Below are 27,006 nucleotides of genomic sequence, written 5' to 3' on the forward strand. Positions count from 1 at the left end.
TAACTGCGTCTACTAGCGGTAGGCAAGTGAAGAAATGAAAGCGAAGCAGTCTCGAAATGGATGCAGGTAGTTATAGCTAAGTTTCTGTTTCTTTTTTGGAAGCAATACTTCACGTTTAGTTAGGATTACATTGTTTGGTCATTATATATAAGATATGTAAAACATATCTGAGCATAAACTCAGAAAAAATCACAAAATATCGAAATGTGTTCTAATGGCGAAGTTTTTCCTTGTGCTCTTTCTTACTTCCTGGTTGCAATATATTTTTCCTCAGCCTACCAAACTCACTGACAATGTTGAGATTTGATTTTGGCACGAAGATTGCGCCAAATCGCTCATATGGATTGGCAACATTTTCCTTGGAATAGAGCAATTAAGTGTCGAAATGTCAATGGAAGACAGAGGTGGTCTGCAAAAGTCAAGAGAAATAGAGACAAACTGATTTAATACATTTCCAACCATGGAAATCGATAATGGTGCCGTGAGAGAAGGTGACGTCGAGTAATGTTTTTTTGGTCAATCACAATGTTATATCACTTTTCTATTATGGTTACTATTCATAATTTAACATTTTAACAACTCGACAATGTTGATTTTAGTCATACATCATTTGTTTTAGTTTAGCCTAAAGGATTACAGTATTTACAGTTTGAAGTATCATATCAAGTGCGCATACTGGTCGAAAGAAGTTGACTGCCATTGTAATTCGTTAGCAGCGAGAATAATGTGTTCACATGGGCGAGACATTTCTTTGTTGTTGCATAAATCTTTTTATATTGTTTTTTAACAATATGCTCACCAATGTTAGACCTACCTCAAAATATATGTGTAGAATATAATCAATAAGGTTAAAAATGTAAGACACCTAGTATATAATTAAATAGAATGGAATAGAAAACAATAATTGAATATATCAATATGTTATTTACAAATGCAATATGCATAGAATAGAATATATCAGTATAGTAGTTATAAATACAAGATGCATAGAATAGAAAATAAAATGCATGGCACCTTTTGGTAAAAACAGAACGAGTTTGCAACTCTACAGTAGTCACTTTTTAACCTTGTTCCTGTTGCAACCTCCAGGTGTGTTGGTACCTGTGCTACCAGGTTCGAAAAACTTCGACAACAGCATTCGGCCTCCACTGCAAAACTCGTACATGTACAAGGAGTCTAAGCAGTCTTTCAGATACAACTCTGCTTTCTTGATAAACAATGCTACTCTGCAGGAACGGGTCAGTATTTCACTACGGTACATGGTAAACTTGGCCAACCCTGGCTTACTCCTTGGTCTACGGTATCCCGGCCCTGACTGCCCATAGAGTCCAGTTTATAGTATCTGTGCAATACTTAGTGCAGGATAGTATATGTACTATTTCATGATAATATCTGTGTAATACTTGATAGTACATGTTAGTATATGTACTGTTACATATCTGTGTAATACTTGATAGTATATTTGTGTATTACTTAAGTCATTTTGTGCTGCCCCTTTAGTCGTTAAGTACATATTTACAACATAAAATAATTGAACTTAATATCAGTAGGATGTTGTTTTTATTTAAATGTTTTACTCTTATTATTATCTATCCTGGTGCCTAGTCATTTTCCCCCTACCTATGTACATATCTACCTCAATACCTTGTACCCCTGCACATTGATCTGGTCCTGCTACTCCCTGTATATAGCTCCACATTGATCTGGTACTTCCTGTATATAGCTCCACATTGATTGGTATTGATAAGAATTGATCTGGTCCTGGTACTCCCTGTATATAGCTCCACATTGATCTGGTACTTCCTGTATATAGCTCCACATTGATCTGGTACTTCCTGTATATAGCACCACATTGATCTGGTACTTCCTGTATATAGCTCCACATTGATCTGGTACTTCCTGTATATAGCTCCACATTGATCTGGTACTTCCTGTATGTAGCTCCACATTGATCTGGTACTTCCTGTATGTAGCTCCACATTGATCTGGTACTTCCTGTATGTAGCTCCACATTGATCTGGTACTTCCTGTATGTAGCTCCACATTGATCTGGTACTTCCTGTATATAGCTTCATTCTAGTGTATTTTATTCCTCTTGTGTTACTATTTTAATTTGTGTTATCACTTTTTATTTTTCTAATTTTTAACTCTGCATTGTTGGGAAAGGGCTCGTAAGTAAGCATTTCATGTTAAAGTTTACACCTGTTTTATTCGGTGCATGTGACAAATACAATTTGTATTATATTTGAGATAGGCTAAACTATTGCTTGTTGTTTGACAGTATGAGGCTTTCCGAACAAAGAGGAGAGACATGGGATACTCAGAGGAAGAAATGGAGGAGTCCTATGGCTTCTTGCTGTTTGACGACGAAAATAAGGTAACAAAATAAATATTTCAATGTATATCTCACAATAATGTTTATAGTCATTCATACATCTATTTCTGTAGAAAACGTAAAGTCACACACAATGTATTCTCCCCCCAAAAATGTTTTATGGAGAAACCCATATCTAACTTTGTGTCATAGAAAACAACCTCAAAACATTGTAATCAAGTTACCAATCGCTAATAATCACTCTTCTTCTATTTTAAAGGCAAATAAAGTGGGAGAAACTGGTGTTGTCCCTGGACACAGCACATGTACCACACTTGGAGATCCTTCAAAGGGTAAATGAGCAGCGCCATATTGTGTAAATAACGAGATATCAGACAAGACGCCTGGGTTTCCACAGCATGGGAGTTAAATACACTAGGACAATAACGCCTCCATAAAAACAAGAACAACCTGTCTTGGGTTAAGGCAATATGAGAAAAACTGGTTTGAACTATTTCTACTGAAACCTTTTTCATATCATCGAACAAGGCCTCACCTAAACAATGGAGCATTTCTAAGCTTTTACATTTTAAATATAGAGGCAACTCACACACTACATGACATGGAGTATTCTCTAGCCACAAACTTAAACTAATTCTATTTGAGTGTGGACTATATGGCTAAAGACATGTCAAAACATAAGTAGTGAGATTTAAATACGTTTTCTTACTAGGATAATAACATTTTTACATTTTAGTCATTTAGCAGACGCTCTTATCCAGAACGATTTACAGTAGTGAATGCATACATTTCAATTCATTTCATACATTTTTTTCCCTGTACTGGCCCCCCGTGGGAATCGAACCCACAGCCCTGGTGTAGCAAACACCATTGCAAACACCATGCTCTACCAACGGTTTCAGTACATGTTTGGTCAATTGTCCTTCTGCTTTTGAAAGTGAAACTGCTTTACGTACATGATAGTGTAAAGAGAAAGTGGAAGGAGAGACCAGAAGTGTTTGCTAGGACCAGATATTAGCATTAGTCTATACTTAGGGGCCTGCAGTAAAAATGTTTGAATGATGTAGAAATTAGATTTTACCTCATTGGAATGAGGGAGGATTCTACTTTATCAACAGAATATTATGTTATGAGAGTTTAGCTCTGAACATACATACAATAAAACTCTGGTAAATATCTTTCTTTGTTTGAAGTTAGAATTCCTCAATAGAAATCTCTGTTACTTCAGGTTACATAGTGAGCCAGGCTGTGTTCGGTTGCAGGCCCTAGTGGAGAAGGGGGAGGGTGGTGGAAGATTATCTACAGTTGGACAAAGTCTGCTAGTTTTTTTATCTACTAGGCTCAGATTGCGATAACTGCCATAGTTATGGAGGAAGGAAACAGTGGTCAAAGTCCTTGTGTAGTCTAGTGTTCTGTTTCGTCATGTTCCAAGTTTACAGTTCTAGATGTTTATGAGATCACCATAGAAGAAGCCCTGTAAGAGTTGAAGTGTTTTTTTCTTCTTTCTGTAGCAGTATAATAGTACTTTTTGTCAGCCCTTTTCATTCACGTATTGTTTCTTCACTTGTCACTTGTGTCCTTCAACTCGTTTTTCCTGTTTTGTCACTTGTAGGTTAATCAACATGACACAGGTTTCTTTGGTTAGATTAAATTATAAGGAAAGAGAACATCTAATCACATATCCATAGCATGTGCCTGTGTGCCACAAGACAGTGTTCGCCTGCTGTGCTAAAGCCTAGGCATTAGCTTAGGGAGCCAACAAGTTCATTATGTGCGTGTGGAGCCAATTCTGCCAAACCACCTCAGTTACATTATGCAGTGTTGGAACTGTAAACCACTAAACCTAAAAAAAAAACGTGTGAAGTTTCACAGCCTCTTAAATATTTCTCACTTAATTGTTCTGACACAGATCTTAAACGTCTGCTTACATTCAGATATACAGTACCAGTAAAAAGTTTGGACACGCCTACTCGTTCAAGGGTTTTTCTTTATTATTACTATTTTCTACATTATAGTGAAGATGTCAAAACTATGAAATAACACATATGGAATCATGTAGTAACCAAAAAAAAGTGTTAAACAAATAAAAATATATTTTATATTTGAGATTCTTCAAAGTGGAACACTCACCACCCCATGTTCTTGTTGTTTTGGTTTAATCAGAAAGAGGAGGGGGGATACTGGAACACTCACCACCCCATGTTCTTGTTGTTTTGGTTTAATCAGAAAGAGGAGGGGGGATACTGGAACACTCACCACCCCATGTCCTTGTTGTTTTGGTTTAATCAGAAAGAGGAGGGGGGATACTGGAACACTCACCACCCCATGTTCTTGTTGTTTTGGTTTAATCAGAAAGAGGAGGGGGGATACTGGAACACTCACCACCCCATGTTCTTGTTGTTTTGGTTTAATCAGAAAGAGGAGGGGGGGATACTGGAACACTCACCACCCCATGTTCTTGTTGTTTTGGTTTAATCAGAAAGAGGAGGGGGATACTGGAACACTCACCACCCCATGTTCTTGTTGTTTTGGTTTAATCAGAAAGAGGAGGGGGGATACTGGAACACTCACCACCCCATGTTCTTGTTGTTTTGGTTTAATCAGAAAGAGGAGGGGGGATACTGGAACACTCACCACCCCATGTTCTTGTTGTTTTGGTTTAATCAGAAAGAGGAGGGGGGATACTGGAACACTCACCACCCCATGTCCTTGTTGTTTTGGTTTAATCAGAAAGAGGAGGGGGGGATACTGGAACACTCACCACCCCATGTTCTTGTTGTTTTGGTTTAATCAGAAAGAGGAGGGGGATACTGGAACACTCACCACCCCATGTTCTTGTTGTTTTGGTTTAATCAGAAAGAGGAGGGGGGATACTGGAACACTCACCACCCCATGTTCTTGTTGTTTTGGTTTAATCAGAAAGAGGAGGGGGGATACTGGAACACTCACCACCCCATGTTCTTGTTGTTTTGGTTTAATCAGAAAGAGGAGGGGGGATACTGGAACACTCACCACCCCATGTTCTTGTTGTTTTGGTTTAATCAGAAAGAGGAGGGGGGATACTGGAACACTCACCACCCCATGTTCTTGTTGTTTTGGTTTAATCAGAAAGAGGAGGGGGGATACTGGAACACTCACCACCCCATGTTCTTGTTGTTTTGGTTTAATCAGAAAGAGGAGGGGGGATACTGGAACACTCACCACCCCATGTTCTTGTTGTTTTGGTTTAATCAGAAAGAGGAGGGGGGATACTGGAACACTCACCACCCCATGTCCTTGTTGTTTTGGTTTAATCAGAAAGAGGAGGGGGATACTGGAACACTCACCACCCCATGTTCTTGTTGTTTTGGTTTAATCAGAAAGAGGAGGGGGGATACTGGAACACTCACCACCCCATGTTCTTGTTGTTTTGGTTTAATCAGAAAGAGGAGGGGGGATACCGGAACACTCACCACCCCATGTTCTTGTTGTTTTGGTTTAATCAGAAAGAGGAGGGGGGATACCGGAACACTCACCACCCCATGTTCTTGTTGTTTTGGTTTAATCAGAAAGAGGAGGGGGGATACCGGAACACTCACCACCCCATGTTCTTGTTGTTTTGGTTTAATCAGAAAGAGGAGGGGGGATACTGGAACACTCACCACCCCATGTTCTTGTTGTTTTGGTTTAATCAGAAAGAGGAGGGGGGATACTGGAACACTCACCACCCCATGTTCTTGTTGTGGAAACAGACTTGTCAATGTTGTGAATGTTCTTGTTTAACTCAGGTGTGTACGTGTCCAAGTACTCGGACTGCCTGGACTTAAACCGCTGGTACCACGGGAAGTCTGGGTACATCGCCATCATCAGGCTCACCAAGGTATTTACACAGTAGCAGGGCAATAGGGGTGCTGACTAGAGGAAGTACAACTACGACCGGAAGTTACTTTTTTGTAGCAGGTTATGAGAGCATTTTAAACCGTTACGCTTTTCTTAATCCTTAACCTAAGTCTCATAACCTGCCACGTTAATTCTTGTAACCTACTGCATAAGTTCTCCTAACCTGCTACAAAAAAAACCCCACTTCCGGTCGTAGCTGTACTCTTTCTAGTCAGAACCGGCCACCGGGTCATAATGTTGGGTAACCTCCTTTCCCCCAAAGGTTTCTCTTGAGGTTTCTGCCTCTTAGCCACTGTGCTTCTGCTTCTGTTTGCGGTCTAGGGCCAGGTTACTGTAAAGCAATTTGGGACGACTGCTGATGAATATATTTGGGACGACTGCTTTATAAATATATTTGATTGATTAGTTGAAATGGCCCGCAATTTAATTCTCTCATTTTGTGGGGTTCTACAGGGCAGGGTCAGAGAGGTGACTGAGAACTACACAGTAAACTACACCTCTCCCTCTAATGGGTTTGACTGTCATGTATCAGAGCAGCTCAGTTCTGTGTCAGCCAACACCAGCTCCTTCCTGGCCTTCGAGAGAACACAGGTGAGACTCCTCTCTCCTTCCACCATCATCCCTCCCTCTCACATGGTGTGTTATGTTGCCTTCAATTGTCAAATATGCACTCAGTGTGTCAAAGCAATAAAACAAAAATGTAATTTAGTAAGCTACCTCTAACGAAAAAATTTAATTATGTATTATTCGTCTTTTTGCCACGGGCATTTAGCCAAGTTGATGAAATACACCTGCAGATACAGTAGTGATAAATACAACACAATAGCAAAGCTGACACGATTTGTGTTGGTCTTTGCAGTACTACATGTATGAGCTGCCTGTTGGAGGGCCAGTCCAGCCTCCCAGCCATGTCTGCCCATTCGCTATCGTGGCTTTCTCCTATTGGGATACCAAGACACCCGCATCAGAGGAGGAGGAGAAAAGGTACATTTCCCTCTTTACCCTCATGGGGTTTGTAACAAACGACATTATGCTCAAAAGAAAATATTAGGTGAAAAAGGAATTAAACTGTTATTGTTATGATTAATGAAATGAAAATGTCTCCCTGTCTTTTTAGTGCGGAAGAAAAAACAGGTGAGCAATGAACTGATGGCTACTTATCAATGTGTCTATATCTAGTGTGTTATCCATATGAATTTGACTTGTTGTGTGTATTGTAACACTGCACTGGTGCTTTTGGATACTGTTATGATAATGGTAATGGTATACGATTACAGTCTTTCACTACTATCCGTGGAGGGGCCAGCTCCAAATCAGCTCCCAGATCTACCATGTGGCTCTGAAGTCCAGCACAGGACCCCTAATTCCAGCTAAACTGTAAGTTCAATGCTACCCTGTGAAGGTGTACTGTCTCTCCCTATGATATGACTTTAAAAAATATCTTCTAAATCTATCTCCAATTGACTTGATGTGGGTCGTGTTCAGTAGGGCACACCATGGAAAAACATTAAGCAATGGAAAATGTAAAAACACATTTCAGTACCTCCCCATTTTATTCTGTTTTCATGTGGTACCATAACTTGAGAATGTCACATGAATTACACTTCCTTCCTTTTGGTTGATTGCAGTCCAACAATGATGTCAGTTGACGGAGCAATTCAAATGTCAGATCTGAGGCAGAAATTACCGAAGGCTATATTTGAAACCTGCTTCTCCGGTGAAGGTACAGTCATGTTTAAAACCTTTTAAGGATCCGCCCTTTTTTTCAATTTTTGCTTAAAATGACATACCCGTATCTAACTGCCTGTAGCTCAGGCCCTGAAGCAAGGATATGCATATTCTTGATACCATTTGAAAGGAAACACTTTGAAGTTTGTGGAAATGTGAAAGGAGAATATAACACAGTAGATCTGGTAAAAGATAATACAAAGAATAAACCAACCGTTCTTTTGTATTTTTTTGTACCATCATCTTTGAAATGCAAGAGAAAGGCCATAATGTATTATTCCAGCCCAGGTGCAATTTCGTGTTTGGCCACTAGATGGCAGCAGTATATGTGCAAAGTTTTAGACTGATCCAATGAACCATTGCATTTATGTTCAAAATGTTGTATCAAGACTGCCCAAATGTGCCTAATTTGTTTATTAATAACTTTTCATGTTCAAAATTGTGCACTCTCCTCGAACAATTGCATGGTATTATTTCACTGTAATAGCTAATGTAAATTGCAGTGCGGTTAGATTAACAAGAATTTAAGCTTTCTGCCAATATCAGATATGTCTATGTCCTGGGAAATGTTCTTCTTACTTACAACCTCAAGCTAATCACATTAGCTCAACCGTCCCGTGGAAGGGACACTGATCCCGAAGAATTTGTAAATGTACTCAAAAAGGGGTTTCATTTTGATAGCATTTTGTTTGAGCAGTGTCACCACAAACAAAACCTTCTCAGGAAATGTTTATGTGTTGCTTATCTGAATAAAGATGAAACTGTTTATTTATTCAGCTTTGATAAGTCTGTGTATGGCTCAGTGGTAGAGCATGACGCTTGCAATGTCAGGATTATGGGTTTGACTCCCGGGGCCACCCATACATGAAATGTATGCACGCATGACTGTAAGTCACTTTGGATAAAAGCTTCTGCTAAATGGTATATTTTATTATATTAGCTTTACACAGATTTATTTTTTGTTCTTTACCATGGAATGCTGAATGTCTAAATGATCACCTTTTTTTCAGTATTTTGTATTTTCTTGCAATAACAAACTTTACACACTAGGAGTACTTTATTATATTGAGTTGTACTGTTTTTCAGTGTCTCTGGAAGGAATGGGTTGCAGTCTGTATGAGCTTGCACCCAGTGAGGCTGAAGACATCTCTCTCGCTCAGCTCACACAGGACCTCAAGGAGAAAGACCTGGTGAGCTTTCATTGTTTTTAAATTTGACTCACAGTCTATTTGAAGAACGGAATGCAGTACATTGTTGCCTTGTCAGACTTTGATTCAAATAAATTATATTTTTCTTACTAACAGGCCCTCACAATACAGCTGAATGATAATGGTTTTCTTATACTGTTACATTCATCTCACTTCCTCACATATGAAGGTAAGACAGAACCTGTATACACAACATACTGTATTTAGATATTGTAGATAGATATGTAGCTTCTAACATGACATTATAATTGTATATTTCCAGATACTGGGTCCAGTAAGCCAGAGGTATTGCAGGGGATGTTTGTGTTTCCAGACTGCAGAGCTATACATAGAGGTGTGTGTGTGGGGCCAACTTTAATTTGTGCACACTTATGCCCTTGTATACAGTAGTAATTTTTATCTAATCTTTTGTAATGTATCTTTATGTAATGCCATTTTATTTTTTACCACAGACACCAAGATCTGCTGGAAGAAGCCCTTCCTCTCACCAGAGTGCCTCCAGGTGGTGCCGGCACTGAACTACGCAGAGGCAGAGGTGGAAAAGTGCCTCCCTTCGCCAAGCGGGGAGCTACGTGGTTTACTAGAGCAGCATATTCAGAGCTACGCTTCCCTCATCCACCCTGGGCTTACCATCAGTCCATCCAGGGAGGCCAGCATCTTCCCAGATCAGTTTGATGTTCCTGATGCCCTCAAATACCTCTACTCCGCCCCCAAGTGGACTGAGATGGGATGGAAACGTCTCAAATCTTATTTCCACCAGCCGGGCTCCTTTGAGCTGTCGGTGTCCAGAGCCACGGAGCTTCTGGTGGCAGGGCGAGAGGAGCGAGGAGATGAGCCGGATGATGATGTCTACTACTGTCTGTCATCTCCAGAGGGGTCCCCCATGAGTCCTGCTAGTCTGGGTGGCCCAGAGGAGCAGCAGTCAGGGGGACAGTCCCCAGGAGACACAGCTGACACAGCAGCAGACTTTAGTAAAGCACTTGCTGTGTCAATGGAGGACTTTGAGAAACCTGGTAAGACTATGGAAGACAGTAATGCACCAGACAAAGCAGTAAAGGAAGGAAATAACTTGCTTTCGAAGGAAGTGCAAGAAAGGTTGCCCTCTGATCTTAGCAAGCCTCTAATCCCTGCAGAGGATTTTGGGAAACCTGGCTTGAACAAGGCACACAGTAATGCACCAGGGACAAATTTGCCTCGAAAAGAGGAGCAGGAGGAGCTCCCCTCTGATCTTTCTCAACCTGCTGTGTCAGCAGATGACTCTGAAAAACCTGGGAAGACCAAGGCTGACTGTAATGCACAAGGGGTAAGAATAGAGGATGAAGGGACAAGTTTGAACCCAGAGGAGGTTGAAGTTGATGCACAAGAAAAGGTGCATTCTGATCTTTTACAGCCTGCAGTCTCTGCAGAGGACTTGAGGAAAGCTGACCTGGCAACATTGGGCAAGGCAGACTGTAATGCACCAGAGGTAGGAGTAGCGAATAAAGAGACTAACTTGTACCTGAAGGAGGTGCAAAAGGATATGCCCTCTCGTGTTTCACAGCCTCCAGTCTCTGCAGAGGTCTTGAGGAAACCTAGTCCGGCCCTGGCGACCAAGCCCAACAGCAAGGCACCAGAGGCAGGCGTAGAGGATAAAGTGAGAACTTTGCCTCAGAAGGAGGTGCAAGAGGAGGTTCCCTCTGATCTTTCCCAGCTTGCAGTGTCGCCAAAGGCTTTTGGGATAGCCAGTATGAGAGTGATGAAAAAGGCCACAGAGGTGACAGAGGTTTCAACCTCACCTGCATCAGGTAACCTCCCAACAGTGTTAGTCATCACTGCCACTGAAAGAACTGCAACCGTTTTACCTCACAATGAGAACCTTGACTTGATCAACACAGAGTCCACCACAAATAACTCCTCCAGTTTGCCTTGCGCCAAAGTACAGGATAAGGACGGAAGTGCTCTCAATGGGCAATGTGGCAAGGCCAATCAGCCTTCAAAACCCACAGAGGTCAGTCATTCCTCTATATCTGATTGGAGGAAACGGCCAAGGAAACGTCATAGATTTAGCGGATTGGGTAAAAGGATCTTGAGGTCTACAGTGGCTGACTTTGAAGAGAAAGAAAAAGAGGACATGGAAAGTATGGATTCAAGTGAAGTCTACCTATTAAAAAAGAGAAAGGAACGGATGGATATAATTCAAGTTAACCCATTGCAAAAGGAGGAAAGGATGGATGTAACCCAAGTTCACCCATTGAAAATGCCAAGAGAACTAATGAATTTGATCCAAGATCCCCCATTGAAAAAGAAGGAAAAGATGGATGTGACCCAAGTTCACCAATTGAAAATGCCAAGAGAACTGATGAATTTGATCCAAGATCCCCCATTGAAAAAGAAGGAAAAGATGGATGTGACCCAAGTTCACCAATTGAAAATGCCAAGAGAACTGATAAATTTGATCCAAGATCCCCCATTGAAAAAGAAGGAAAAGATAGATGTGACCCAAGTTCACCCATTGAAAATGCCAAGAGAATTGAGGAATTTGATCCAAGATCCCCCATTGAAAATGAAAAAAAAGGATTTAATCCACTATCACCCATTGAGAAATAAAGAAAGTATGGATTTGATTCATGATGACCATCCATTGAAAAAGAAGACAGAACGGTGGGACTTGAAGGCAATCATCTCCGAATGTGGTAGAATTTTTGTCCCTCACGGTTCAGAAGTTATCGCCAAGGATATAGAATCTTTGAAAATTAAGGGGAAAGTGTTAGATCACAAACAATGTGCTGATGAGATGATGGTTGAAGCTTGTATCAAAGTCCCCCAACCCATAGAAACAGGAGATGGACCTAACCTAGAGTTGAACAAGTCAGATGAGAACAAAGAGTTGCCCATAGGGATGTTAGACAGTAAAGACAGTCTGCATGAGGTCAAAATGGCTGATGTAGGCAAGATGGCCTCTCTGAATCCCTCAGAACTGGTCCTGAACAAAGACACGGATTCTCCTTCCTCAGGAAAACACAAAAAGAAGCGTCAATATGTTGCAATATCCCTGAGTCAACTAAAGACAGTTCTTTCAAGAGGGGGAAAGAGGAGTTCATCCATCAATCCTGCTCCAGAAGATCAAACATCACCCTTGAACAAGAAAAGCAAGGCTGATACTCCTGGCATGGATGAAATGGAAAATGTTAATATCAACAAAGCCAACCCGGACAGAACCACAGGTGCTGTTGAAGTTGCAAAGGAACAGACATTTGGCCTAGACCCAAAGTTTGCATTAGCGTTAGGCTTGACTCCTACGGAGTTGCATAATGACGCACACAAATCTCCAGAAAAAAGTGATATTCCATTAAAGAAAGATATTCAGAGCAGACTGGACCTGGTCCCACCTCAAGCCACATCTGACCAAACGTCTGAGGCGTTGCCTAGCTCCCCTTCAACAACAGTCATCTTAGCGAGTCAGAGGAGACCATTCAAAAAGAAACACGAGCACGCAGACTCCATTAGGAAAAAATGTAAGTTCGTGGTTGTTGTGAACTTCACATGTCATGCAAATAACAAAACATGCAGATGGATTTTCTTTTGTTCTCATTAAACCAAATGCTAAATTAGATAGCAATGTTCTTCATCATTGAGTTGTGATTACAGTTAATGTATGTGCTGAAATGTTGAAATATGCCGAAATAATCCGGATGTCTTGAATTCCTGACGATTCCGTTTCTATATTTCCTTTTTCATCTGAACTGCAAAGCGGCATTCTGAAGTAATGTGCTAATGGCCTCTTGCTTGCCTGGTCCCAGATCAGTTTGTGCCATCCTATGGTCATTGTAACGCACGTGGCAAGACAGCACAAACAGATCTGGGACCTCTTGCTGCCGCCTCTGCCTCATCTTGCTGTGTGTTGTTTGGCTAGCTCCCCTATTGCTGCGGTCCCTCTGTTGAACATAAAGTTACATCTATTACAGATCATGTTTAAATTAGGTTCAGTGGGTTGGCAAGGATATTTCTTACTATTGCAAGAAAAACATTATCAGATTCAAAAAGTAAAAAAATAAAGATCTTTACTAACCAATTTGCATGCAGGGGACTGCTTTACAGCCATGTAGGTATTAATCATCACCATGCGCTACTTTGTGTTTTTGTTTTCATGCCGTTTCTTCTGTCTCCTTTGTGTCTTTTGTTTCTACAGGGTGGTTGCATTATCGCTCACCAGCTTCTTTAGAAAGTGAGAAAGTAGCTATATCCTCCCAACTAGTGACACTTGACCCGGATGTCAGCCGTGTTGTCAGTAGGGGTAGGCCCTGCGAAGGTGCCAGCGCTGTATCATGCCCACCTGCAGATTCTCTGACCCTATTGGCCGATATGGCTCGCAGTACTAGTAATGACAAGGTACTGGAACAACAGTCAGACCCAAAGGCTCTTGAGAAACAAGATGACCACCCAAGTTTGGTGATAAGTGACAACAGTGTCAAAGATGGCGTCTCTCCTCATGATCCAGATGGTGAGCCAGAATTTGTCCTTCCTGCTCTGCTGAAGCACCCTTCTGCTGCTAGGCTTAAACTCCCCCCTCAGTCTCCGTCACCCAAGGGGCTGGTGGTGGGGAGTGGGGAGCGGGTTGTGTTAGTCTCACAAGAACATTCATACTCACTGCCGCCATCCTCTCTACTATTGGGTTTGTCAGGTTCAATCCTTCAAGTCTCCATTTCGGAGGGACTTCAGCAGCATCGCAAGGATATCTTTGCTGACGGAACTCAAACACTACGGGCCTTCCTGTGTCAGCAGAAGGACCAGAACAGGAAGGAACCCGGATTGGCTCCGGAATCCCTGAGCAAAGGAATCGGGTGCAGGCAGAAGTTCCATCGCTTCCGGCAGTTCATTGAAAAAGATGGCTCAGTTCAAGTGACAAGGCTGTGGAAGGAAAACTATAACTTTAATTCAGACAGCAAGTTTACCAACGACCCTAAGGATAAAACAGTTATTAGAGCCCTACATGGGTATGTACTTACAATCACTACCTTAAATACTAATGTCTTCAGTTTGATTCGTTATGCATACAGTAGATAGAAGAAAGGATAACTGAAGAGTTTGCTAGAGACCAAAAGCTGATACTATATTACTATATTACTCACAGTGGTCGACTAATTGTTTGACTGGAATTGCAAATTAAAACTCAGATTTTTCTCTGTCCTTTCCCTTCATCCCTCTTGCACTCCCTCTCTGTACAGCCCATGGGATTTTGACATTAAGGACACAAAGGAACAGGTTCAGCTCATTATCCACATGTGGATAGGTCTTTTCTACAGCAGGTCCACTGCGAGGTTCTGCCAGGCAGACTCAAGTCTAACATGTTTGGGAAAAAAGGATTCTACAGAAGTGGCTCATGGAATGGTACCAGCCCATGTTCAACCTGAGACCAAGACAAGTTCCCCTGCTTATATAGCCCTCTCCAGGATACCAGAACCTGAAGTTTTGGACCTTAGTAACATGGGTAAAAAAGAAGCACAACCATTAAGCCTGGAAGCTGAGGTATTGGACCTTTCAATGAAAACAACCTCAACTGTGCTAGACTCTCTAGACACAGAGTCTAAGCAGAGAATAGATTTAAAAAATCATCCAGTATACCTACCAGCAACTGGCCTGCACAAGGAAACCATCTCTTGTCCAAAACGAAGTACAGGTGTTGAGTTAAAGGTTGGAAAACAAATATATTATATATTTAAACCACATATGTTTTCCAATAAATGTTTTTTTGACGTATTTTTTTTTGCAATGATTAATTGTTTATCCTGGTGTTCTCTTTCTCTACAGGTTTACAGAGACCGTGTGGACAGCGTGATGTCAGAACAATCAAGTGACCTGGGTGATGATGAAGACTATGAAACCAACAACCATGAGAATGACAGCAAGGGTACCCTCCAAAATGGTGTGTCCCCTTACGAAAGAACTTTGGAAAGTGATCGATCGTACATACTTCTGTGTGAACAGGCAGCAAGTGTGTACATTCATCAAGAAAAGCTCCTGGAGACTCAAACTGCTCAGGTTTTGGAGGGCAACAACAAAAAGCTCCTCCAAAAGGAGGAGATGACGGGTGATGGAGAACCAAACGCAGCGCGTCTTAAAACCATGGGCTATAAAGATGTCAATAAGGAGCAACAACTTAAAGATAACGATTCAGTCAAAACAATACCATACACAGAAGTGCAGATGGATGGTGATGCTGCCAATATGGCTGACACAGTTGAGCGTAATGCAAATGAAGCCAGAGATGGGGCTCACGTTGCCATCTCTGATGGCAGTGAGTCAAAAGAGGAGATGCACAAAGTAGATCACAACGTGAAGGATTCTGTTGAAGCCGCAAAACCAGAAGCAGTGCATGCTGGGAAAGATACCACAAACAAGGAAATCACAAAAACACAAACTGCTGTGCATGTTGGGAAGGATTTAATTGATAATGATAAGGCACTCAAAGCAGTGCACAGTGAAAATGTTCCCAGAGATTATGAAAACACCAAAGACCAGGTGCAAACTGCAATGCAGGATGGGAATGATACTAAAGATGAGACCCTAGCAGCGATGATTTGTGGAGAAGATTCAGGAGATAAAGCACCACCTGTGGTGTGTGATGGGAATACATCTGTGGCTGAGGCACTACCAGAGATATCACATACTGAAAATGATTCCCAAAAAGCAACACAGTCAGTGGTGCATGGTGGAAATGATCCGAGAGGTACGACACTACCTGTGAAATGTAATGGCAAGCTGTACATAGACGTAGAACCCACTGTAGTGCATGATATAAATGGTTCCACGGATGAGGAACTACCAATGGGACAGGGTAGGGATGTTTCTGCTGGGACTAGCAGAGTACTGCCAGAGATGCATGGTGAGATTAAATGTAAAGGTGATGTACTGCCCACGCAAGTATTTCCACTATGCGATGGGAACATGCCTTTTGTAGGCGAGTTTGACACACTCATTCAGCCCAATAATGTTTTAGGAGTGGCTAGACATGAAATAGATGAGGCTGATGTAGAAACTAAAGAACAGGAAAAAGAATTGATGCAGGGTCAGAGTAAATCTGATGATGTCACAACTCAAAGTTCCACAACATTCCCGCCAGGGTCCCAACATTCTCAAGACGAGACATTAGAAATACTGACAGGTCAGGTAGAAATACCACCGATTCCCAGTGAAGACATCGCACACACAGATGTTCTACATTCAATAGGTGAGGCATCAGAGATGGCGCAAAGTCAGGTAGAAATTCCATTTTTTGGAGAAGAAATACCATTCATTGGAGTAGAGAAGGATAGCCAGGATATCAATCACACAGAGGTGCATGATACTCACCCAAGTCAGAAAGAGACACGGATCACAGTCTGTGATAGTGCTAATGTGTTATCAGGTGAAATGCTAGCAAAAATAGTTTCAAAGGGAACAGAATCTGTCAGTCGATGCCCAACTGTGGATGAGGTGCTGTATGGTTACATCCCCATTCCTGACATCTGCAGTGCCTCCCTGGCCATCTGCGATGCCGATGGGGTCAGCAAACCCCTCAGCACTGGGCAAGGTTACAGCAGATGCCCAACTCCGACAGAAGACGAGCTACCTTTCGTTCCAGGATTTTCTTATGACCATCACTCACCAAACACTGTTTTGTTGCCCAATGCGAAAGACACCAACAGTCCCAACCTCGATAGTAGTCTTGCGCTCATTGAAAATGAAAAGGATCATCATGAACCAAGTCTTAGTCTCTATAAAGCTAGGGCTGCTACTGGGTTGCACAAGCTGCATAAATCCAGCAACAATAACAAACCAAATAATCTGGAAGCCATTGATAATCAGTTCTCTCAAGTATTGGCTGATCCTCGCAAGAACCCAATCGCCACTAGCACACCTCTCAACACTCCCTCATCTTCTTTAAAGGAAAGAAGCGATTACGATCCATATTCAAATATGCGACTTGCCGCTGTTGAACCAGACCTGCATGCTCATTCAAGTCGCCATTCGCTGCATAGTTTCTCTTACTCGTTTCCCAACACCCACTGTTCCGTAACAGAGAAAGCTGCTTTCTCTGTGCCATCAATCCACCCGGAAGTCCTGTCCAATGAAACAACATTAATTGGGAACTTTAGTGAAATCGCTTTAGAAAGAGAGACTTTCTTGCGTCCTGCCTTAAGTGAGCTCATCCTACAGTCCACCCGTCTGAGTATTCCATCTGGCAGTGGACCTAAAGCAGCTTCTCAGAACTTTTCAGTGCACAGTTTTACTCAGCCCCAGCCAAACAGCCAGCAACCTGCCATGATTGTGAATCTCTCCAAGAGTGAGGACAGCAGAGGACAGTACAACTGGGAAGAAGGACAAACAGATATTGACCCTATGTCTTCAGATGACCTAAAAAGCAAACAAACCGATACCCCTGTCCGCTCAAACACTAATGCTCAGCCTTATAACACACAGTATGCCACAGAGATGAGACAGATTGCAGTTTTGCAAGATTATGAGGATGTTATGGCTGATGAGGATGTTATGGCTGAAAATGAGGCGCCTTCTGTAGATAAAGACAACATTGAATCCAGTTTAAAGACCAATTGGATATCAGATGACAAACATTTAAGAAGTAAATTCCGGTTGAATAAAACAAGACTTGACTTCATCAACTCTTTACGCCAGTCTCAGGAATGGGAGCAAAGGGAATTTTATGGGGTGTTGGACTTCAGCAAGCAAGGCACTTCCTCGTCGGTCACCTTCCAGTCTGAAGTATCAGACAAAATACTTTCCCATATGGAAGAGAACCAACATGAGTGGTTAAAGTATTGTAGGGCTAAGAGGAGTGGCAGCCAGATGGATATGACCAAGGAAGAAGACTCCTCAGTGGCAAAGCCACGCTTAGTTACTGTTTTTGATCGCAAAGGAAACAGAATCACCTATGAAAACTATCCCGTTTTGAAACCTACAGCAAGCATGCACACACGGACAGTTCCTGACTCGAACAGACAGGGCTTGAGCAGTTTTCTGGAGTTCTCCAAGAGGTGGGATGATGCACATAACGCTGATGAATCTGATCTTACTCAGTCATCTATGGATCTGGAGACCCTCATCTTCTCAGAGAGAATGAACCAGATGCTAAAACGTAAGAGTAGTAGCAGCAGCAGGTACAACCGATCGAGACACCGCAGGTCAAACGTAGAAGAAAGAGCTTCCACCAGTAGCCCGGCTGTGACAGTGCACTTTTCCAGTCTACAGGAGGATCAGGAAAGCTCCGAGGAGCACTGGGAGGCGATACCGTCACTTGCAGGACAAAAGATCAGAGTGGAGATGCCTGAAAGGATGGCTATGCCTGAAGAGACAGATGGAGAACCTCAGCATCTTAAGAAACTTTCCTGTACAAAGGGCAGTGAGATGACGCATGTAAAAGTTTCAGATCTGGTTGTGGATAGTTTCAAGGCGTACCATGCTATGATGACTGAGGTCTGCGCAGGCAAAAAATACCCATCCAGAACTGAGAGACTCAAGAGGGAAGAAGCAAAGAGAAACAGTTCGCCAAAGTCTCGAGCTCCAAGCAAAGACTTCTGTGGGCAGATGAAGGAGGACATGTATGACAGCCTGCATGATAATCTGAACTCTGTTGTGAGACAGTCATGTAAGAACAAGTTCAGGTTCTACATACTGGTGACATCATCTGACCCATTCTTCAGAGAGACGAAGGTAAGATGAACGTAAAAACGTTAGCCTATGCAGTGCAAACAGATCTGGGACTAGTCTATGAAAGCCATTAGTACAACAATGAAAGCCAAAATGAATTATTTCGCCGTGTTTAAAAACAAGCATTTTAATTTTGTAGGAGCTGTTAGAAGCAGAGGGCCACATTGCAGTAGAACAGTCTCAATTCTGCCTTGGAAAGGATAGTCCATCGTGCCCTCTACACATCATCTTAAGGAATGAAGATATTGCTGAACACATTTGTGAGGTAAGACTGTTATACCATTGTAGACTTATAAAAAGTATCTCAAACTCCCGGAAAATAATAACCAATCCAGGTTGGAAATCCAACCTTTTGAATCGGTATACTTTGTCATTACATCGTCATTTTGAGATTTCTGTTCTACCCTCAGGTCCCTCACTTGCTTGAGTTGAAGAAGGCTCAGAATGTGTTGTTTGCTGGTATTGACCGTCCTGATGACATCGTGAACCTGACCCACCAAGAACTCTTCGGCAAAGGCGGTTTTGTGGTGTTTGAGGGAGCAGCTCTGCACACACTCAGTCTCAGTATGGACGCTTCTCTATTTGCAAGAGAACATATAAAAAGTGCATTTTCTACATGTCATTATGTTTTTAACAGCGGTTATCTCTACAAGCAACTAGGATGTCCCTAGCCTGGTCCCAGGTCAGTTTGTGTCATCTTGCCAACTCCTATGGCTGATGTTTGGCAAGAAACAGATCTGGGGCCAGGCTATGTCCACTTCCAACATGGCATGGAATGTGCGAGTCGCTGAGTAACTCTCGCTCTCTCTCAGGCAACATGAAGAAAATGTCTGGTTTTCTGGAGGGACTGAGTAAAAAAGGGAAGTGGAAATGGCTGTTGCACTACAGAGACAGCCGGAAGCTTAAAGAGAACGCACGGTAAGCTTATTCTTGCGCTTGTAAGAACCTTTACGATGGCTACTTTAGATGTGTGGTGACGATGACCATATTAGGCTGTTAGGGCGGTGACCATATTACTGCCACACCGGCAGTCACGAGTCATGACCACAGTCAAATTCCATGTGACTGTTTAGTCACGGTAACTAGGCTTCTTCCAGCTCTGATGCTGCTGATGGTCATTAGTAGCCTACCAAACGTACTAACTGCCTGGGACTCAGAACTCTATTCTCCCGCTAATCACTCTTGACATCAATGCAAATGTTTTGAAAATCAAATCAAACACTTCATGATTGCCCATGAGCTCATGTTGTGCAACAATTCTATAGGCTATGCAATTGTGTGAGAAAACAGTTTTGAAGACCTCTTAAAAAGAGGATCTCATCAGCTTTCTATAGGCTAGGCATACTATATTTCTCAACATTCCTAATATTAAGCACATTGCTTCTCTTTACAACAGGAGTATAGCCTACCTGGCTGGCATGAAAATGAACCGTGGGGAAAAGCATCCTCCATTCACTATTTAAGTGCATAGATGAGGTATTTCCCCCTGCCCCGAGACAGGTGCATGTTAATGGTCCATTCTAAATCAAAACAAATTTCACACATATTATTTAGTATATGTGAAGACCAGATGAAATCAAGAATAGTCTGATGGGTGACAATATTACCCTATCACTTGTGAATGATATATAATCACTTGTGAATGATGCCTAGCTTGTGTGTAGTAAGGCAAGAAACTGCGCATGCCTTTTTTTTGGCAACTTTTTCAAATCATAGTCGCACACCTCATGTAGCCTAGCCCATAGGCCTATATGTTTTGTATCACAACTAAAGTGGCCAAATAACTTGTTAAAATTAAGCACATTAATCTGCTTTATAACCAGTGGCATACATAGGCGGTGTGTGATTTTCAAGTCTGGGGAAGATCATTTTCACCATAAAAATGCACCTTTATAATAAAATGTATAATTGCATGTGGTCACTTTAGAGAATGGTGTTTTCCCGCTAATTGATTGCATTTTGGAACATTCACGCTTATAGCCTACTGCCGTGTGCGCATTGCTGCGCTTATAAAGGTGAAGAAATAGCCTAATAGTTTATCAACATTTTAAGCAAAATGTTCTGATCTGTTGTTTCAGTCTCATTGCTTTTGAAAGTTTTTTTTGATGCAAGTAGTTGTATTAATTTGGTATTTAATCGCATCCCACAACTGTCCCAGACTGTTTGGAATGTTTCTCAGACCAATCGAATAGGTCAACTTTATAACTATGGGGGATAGTGGGGCGGCAGATAGCCTAGTGGTTAGAGCGTTGAACTTGTAACCGAAAGGTTGCAAGATTGAATCCCTGAGCTGACAAGGTAAAAATCTGTTGTTCTGCCCCTGAACAAGGCAGTTAACCCACTGTTCCCCGGTTGACCGTCATTGAAAATAAGAATGTGTTATTAACTGACTTGCCTAGTTAAAATAAAAAGGTAAATTGATTTTTTTTTTAGATTGACATAGGCTAGTGCTTTTGCTCTTCGTTAGGCCTACTCTTCTTGTTAGCTGGCAAAAAGTAAACGTGGACAGTTCTAGCATCTTCAATATGCACCTCGGAATTTGATAATATTGATTAGCGCAGTTGCGTCCTCGATGTGTCTTGTCTTCACTTGTAGCCTACTTCAGAGCTGCGATAGATGCCTGTAAGAAGAACCCGATCACGTTACGGGCATTGGCTAATAAGAATTGAGATATCTGAGAACCATGTGAGTGAGAGGTGCGTCGGAACATGCAGCCGGGAGAAGGGAATTATAATTATTATATTCAGCCCAAGGGTACAACGGCCACAAAATGCATGTTTTTATTTCAATTTTATTAGAGGGCATTACGGCCACACTAGGGAGATGCCACCGGGAAATTCGAGGCATTATCAAGTGTGGTGGCTAATTTCTGCATTACCAAATGAGGAGAGTTACAAACACAACAGTCTGAGTTAAACTACATCTTTAATAATTAAGATACTTTTGCAAAAGCACTTGACCTTCAATGATGCCTTTGAAAAGTGATTACACAAAAGTACAAAGATCTTTTATACCCAAGAACCACCCCTTCAACGTACATGACGAACCACAGGAACAGTTCACAAAGGGACCTTATACTTTAGAAAGGAGTATCCACAGCCAGATAGCATTCGCTATAAATTATCGTTCAGTTTGATCCCTAATGACGAGGTTCTAATCTCATCCCTGGTACTTCATAGAACAAAAACACCATTTCATCCAATGGCATATATCAATTGTCAACTCTAGATACTCCCATCTCAAGTAAGTCCCCTCCTGACCCCACTCCTGGACAAGCTCACTGAGGGGAGTGACTTGCGCACAGACATTGTGGAGACAAATAATTGGTTCCCCATTAATCACGCCATCCCTTCACATGGTTTAAGAATAGGTAAAGACACATTCACATATGAAGACAGTGTTTCATTCTAAAACATCTTAATTATCTATATTACCCAACTAATTCTAATTCATCCGCCACACAAGTGCTTGTCAAATTGTGAATGAGAGATTGATGAAGTGTTAACAGCCTGCTCAAAAAACAAAGAGCTCATGCCTTTCATGCAACTCGCATCATGCAGCCTTAGAATCTATTAAAAATCAAAACATATAGCCCAACGTTTGTATCACAACTAAAGTTGCATATATACAGTTGAAGTCGGAAGTTTACATACACTTAGGTTGGAGTCATTAAAACTCGTTTTTCAACCACTCCACAAATCTCTTGTTAACAAACTATAGTTTTGGCAAGTCAGTTAGGACATCTACTTTGTGCATGACACAAGTCATTTTTCCAACAATTGTTTACAGACAGATTATTTCACTTAATCACAATTCCAGTGGGTCAGAAGTTTACATACACTAAGTTGACTGTGCCTTTAAACAGCTTGGAAAATTCCAGAAAATGATGTCATGGCTTTAGAAGCTTCTGATAGGCTAATTGACATAATTTGAGTCAATTGGAGGTGTATCTGTGGATGTATTTCGAGGCCTACCTTCAAACTCAGTGCCTCTTTGCTTGACATCATGGGAAAATCAAAAGAAACCAGCCAAGACCTCAGATATTTTTTTGTAGACCTCCACAAGTCTGGTTCATCCTGAGGAGCAATTTCCAAACACCTGAAGGTACCACGTTCATCTGTACAAACAATAGTACGCAATTATTAACACCATGAGACCACGCAGCCGTCATACCGCTCAGGAAGGAGACACATTCTGTCTCCTAGAGATTAACGTACTTTGGTGTGAAAAGTGCAAATCAATCCCAGAACAACAGCAAAGGACCTTGTGAAGATGCTGGAGGAAAAAGGTACAAAAGTATCTATATCCACAGTAACACGAGTCCTATATCGACATAACCTGAAAGGCCGCTCAGCAAGGAAGAAACCACTGCTCCAAAACCGTCATAAAAAAGCCAGACTACGGTTTGCAACTGCACATGGGGACAAAGATTGTACTTTTTGGAGAAATGTCCTCTGGTCTGATGAAACAAAAATAGAACTGTTTGGCCATAATGACCATCATTATGTTTGGATGAAAAGGGGGAGGCTTGCAAGCCAAAGAACACCATCCCAACCGTGAGGCACGGGGGTGGCATCATCATGTTGTGGGGGTGCTTTACTGCAGGAGGGACTGGTGCACTTCACAAAATAGATGGCATCATGAGCAGGAAAATTATGTGGATATATTGAAGCATCATCTCAAGACATCAGTCAGGAAGTTAAAGCTTGGTCGCAAATGGGTCTTCCAAATGGACAATGACCCCAAGCATACTTCCAAAGTTGTGGCAAAATGGCTTAAGGACAACAAAGTCAAGGTATTGAGTGGCCATCACAAAGCCCTGACCTCAATCCTATAGAAAATTTGTGAGCAGAACTGAAAAAGCATGTGCGAGTAAGGAGGCCTACAAACCTGACTCAGTTACACCAGCTCTGTCAGGAGGAATGGGCCAAAATTCACCCAACCTATTGTGGGGAGCTTGTAGAATGCTACCCGAAACGTTTGACCCAAGTTAAGCAATTTAAAGGCAATGCTACCAAATACTAATTGAGTATATGTAAACTTCTGACCCACTGGGAATGTGATGAAAGAAATAAAAGCTGAAATAAATCCTTCTCTCTACTATTATTCTGACATTTCACATTCTTAAAATAAAGTGGTGATCCTAACTGACCAAAGACAGGGAATTTTTACTAGGATTAAATGTCAGGAACTGTGAAAAGCTGAGATTAAATGTAGTTGGCTAAGGTGTATGTAAACTTCCGACTTCAACTGTAACTCTAAATGAAGCATATAGGAGGATATGTTTCTTTGTTAAACCGCTCAACACAGAATAGCCGCATGTGCGCGCTACCATAAGGACAATATTGTATGCTATTCTGTTCTTCTGAAATAGACTTCATTTTCTTCATGTCATGTTTCTTTATACATGTCTAAAATAAATAATGGATTTATTGTGATGGTGTTGGCTATATTAAATGGATTTAATAGACTTTTTAAAAATGTAGATGTTCCAAAGGTTTGCATCAGTGTGGAAGCCAGGAGATGCTAAAAATGTGTTTGTTAATTAACGGTCAATTACCTTGAGACCGGCAGTTATTTGCTTGACAATCACGGCTGACAAAATTTAATGACCGCCACAGCCCTAGTAATGACTTGATATTTTAGAGAATTAATTCTGTAAATGCCACAGATGTCAGCTCAAGCAGAAATCCCCTTTAAAAGTCGACTGCAGTGCACTAGTCATCAAAGACACTGCGTTTCATTTAATGTCGGCCAAAGTAAATTTTTATATTTTAAAGGGAACTAATCATCCTGTAAAAGATCCTTACTAACCACCAGAATTGTTCATTACACTTTTTATTCTTCTGTTTGCAAAATTGTATTGTTTTACTGTAGTGTGTTGCAATTTTAAATGCACTTTAAAATTAAGGTAGATTTTATTTGATACAGGTCTAGGGCAGGTAGTCAAAGACACTGCATTTAATTTGAATCTTGGACAAAGTCAATTTTATATTTCAAGGTAACAAATGATTCCGTAAAATCCTAACTGCCATAACTGTTCTTACCTCTCTCTACAGGTCTAGTGCGGAAGCACAAGGCAAAAAAATCTTCATGGATGTCTGCCAGGAGGCTGGAATGGTGGAGGTCTTACCCTACCATGAATGTGATGTCATTTCAAGGGAACGACCCAACTACCTCCACTGTCTAGTTCGCCTGCAGGTCCAGAATGTATCTGCTCGTTTACCTGTATTTATAACTGGTGAGATATCAGAATTTCCTATACAGAATTTGTTAAGATTACATGTGTAGCTAATAAATATACTGAACAAAAATATAAAAACACAATTTCTAAGATTTTACTGAGTCAGTTGAAATACATTCATTAGGCTAGATATCACAACTGGGAATACAGATTTGCATCTGTTGGTCACAGATACCTTAAAAAAGGGGGGGGCGAGTAGGGGCGTGGATAAAAAAAAACAGTATCTGGTGTGACCACCATTTGCCTCATGCAGTGCGACACATCTCCTCCGCATAGAGTTGATCAGGCTGTTGATTGTGGAATGTTGTCCCACTCCTCTTCAATGGCTGTGGAAAGTTGCTGTATATTGGCGAGACCTGAAACACGCTGTCGTACACATTGATCCCAGAGCATCCCAAACATGCTTAATGGGTGACATGTCTGGTGAGTATGCAGGCCATGGAAGAACTGAGACATTTTCAGCTTCCAAGAATTGTGTACAGATCCTTGCGACATGAGGCAGTGCATTATCATGCTGAAATATAAGGTGATGGCGACAATGGGCCTCAGGATCTTGTCACGTTGTCTCTGCATTCAAATTTCCATTGATAAAATGCAGTTGTGTTCATTGTCCATAGATTATGCCTGCCCTACCATAACTCCACCATGGGGCACTCTGTTTACAATGTTGACATCAGCAAACCGCTCGCCCACACAACGCCATACACGTGGTCTGCAGTTGTGAGGCAGGTTGGACGTACTGCCAAATTCTTTAAAAAACAAGATTGAGGCGGCTTATGGTAGAGAAATTAACATTCAATTATCTGGCAACACCTCTGATGGACATTCCTACAGTCAGCATGCCAATTGCACGCTCCCTCAACTTGAGACATCTGGCATTGTGTTGTATGACAAAGCTGCACATTTCAGAGTGGCCTTTTATTGTCCACAGAACAAGGTGCACCTGTGTAATGATCATGCTGTTTAATCAGCTTCTTGATATGCCACACCTGTTAGGTAGATGGATTATCTTGGCAAAGGAGAAATGCTCACTAACAGGGATGTAAATCATAATTTTTTACAACATTTGAGAGAAATAAGCTTTTTGTGCATATAGGAAATTTCTGGGATGTTTTATTTCAGCTCATGAATCATGGGACCAACACTTTGCATGTTGCATTTATATTTTTGTTCAATGTGCATGAGGATTCTTAGTCGCAAGAAAGCTTGTTTCTGACATAATTCTTTATTTATTTTGCAGACACAACGGCAGACAAAGCGTTTGCAAAACATGGGATCTTCACAATGAATATTAACTCTTTCCTGCTGATTTCTGAGAGTGACACATGCACTATTTCTTAAGCTGATGGGGAAGCTGTCCACAGAAGTCCTCAGTACATCAAAATGCAATAACATTCTATTTATAAAGCCCTTTTTTTTGTTGTCAAAGTGATTTCAATTAACCCGACCAAGAGGCCAATGAGCAGCGGCAAAGAAATACTCTAAGGAAACCTTCAAACCTCGAGAGGAACCACTCGGAAGGGGGAGGCCCCTTTAAGAAATAAGCATTTGTATTCCAAAATCAACTTTTTAAGGAATTCTTGGGAGTTCTCTCAGAAGTTTAATACATACTGACGATCTAACCCAGATCTAAATCATTGTAGTGTAATAATACAAAAAAAAGATATGTTTATATCAAGGCTAAAAACATTTACTTAGATCAACGTTTTGGTTCCTTTGTGTAAATTGCCTTCAATTCCATGTAGATTTATTTATTCATATTTTTTTTATAACAGGTAGATTGTGTATAGATTAACATCTGCTTCAGGCATTATATTTCATCAATTGTGTATTTATATGTATGTTTGTAAAGACATTTATTGTACTTTTGCGATATAAAGAAATTGAAGTACTGTTCCTCATCTTTTCTTTTCAACATGCAACAAAAA

At 41.3% G+C, this 27,006-nt stretch overlaps 1 protein-coding gene across 5 annotated transcripts; it reads left to right on the forward strand.

The window, feature by feature from the left end:
• LOC106561663 (uncharacterized) lies at positions 1-26,974 on the forward strand. 5 transcript variants are annotated; one of them, XM_014125827.2, is made up of 23 exons: positions 12-66; positions 275-491; positions 1,090-1,238; positions 2,282-2,377; positions 2,595-2,667; positions 6,103-6,194; positions 6,668-6,805; positions 7,074-7,198; positions 7,332-7,348; positions 7,492-7,591; positions 7,843-7,937; positions 9,029-9,132; positions 9,247-9,319; positions 9,413-9,484; positions 9,603-12,644; positions 13,319-14,123; positions 14,355-14,820; positions 14,938-18,837; positions 18,974-19,099; positions 19,245-19,398; positions 19,647-19,752; positions 24,894-25,075; positions 26,319-26,974. In XM_014125827.2, exons 2-23 carry the CDS (start codon positions 461-463, stop codon positions 26,417-26,419), a joined length of 10,047 nt encoding a protein of 3,348 aa, XP_013981302.2. In that variant the 5' UTR covers positions 12-66; positions 275-460; the 3' UTR covers positions 26,420-26,974. The 5 variants fall into 5 exon arrangements, with proteins under 5 accessions (XP_013981303.2, XP_013981302.2, XP_045544431.1 ...); XM_045688475.1 differs by lacking the exon at positions 12-66 and having other exon boundaries at positions 113-491; positions 14,938-17,198; positions 17,343-18,837; XM_045688476.1 differs by lacking the exon at positions 12-66 and having other exon boundaries at positions 114-491; positions 13,319-13,630; positions 13,811-14,123.
• Positions 26,975-27,006: the final 32 nt, after the last annotated feature.

The sequence above is a fragment of the Salmo salar genome, chromosome ssa10 (genome assembly GCF_905237065.1).
Source record: "Salmo salar chromosome ssa10, Ssal_v3.1, whole genome shotgun sequence".
Taxonomy (NCBI): domain Eukaryota; kingdom Metazoa; phylum Chordata; class Actinopteri; order Salmoniformes; family Salmonidae; genus Salmo; species Salmo salar.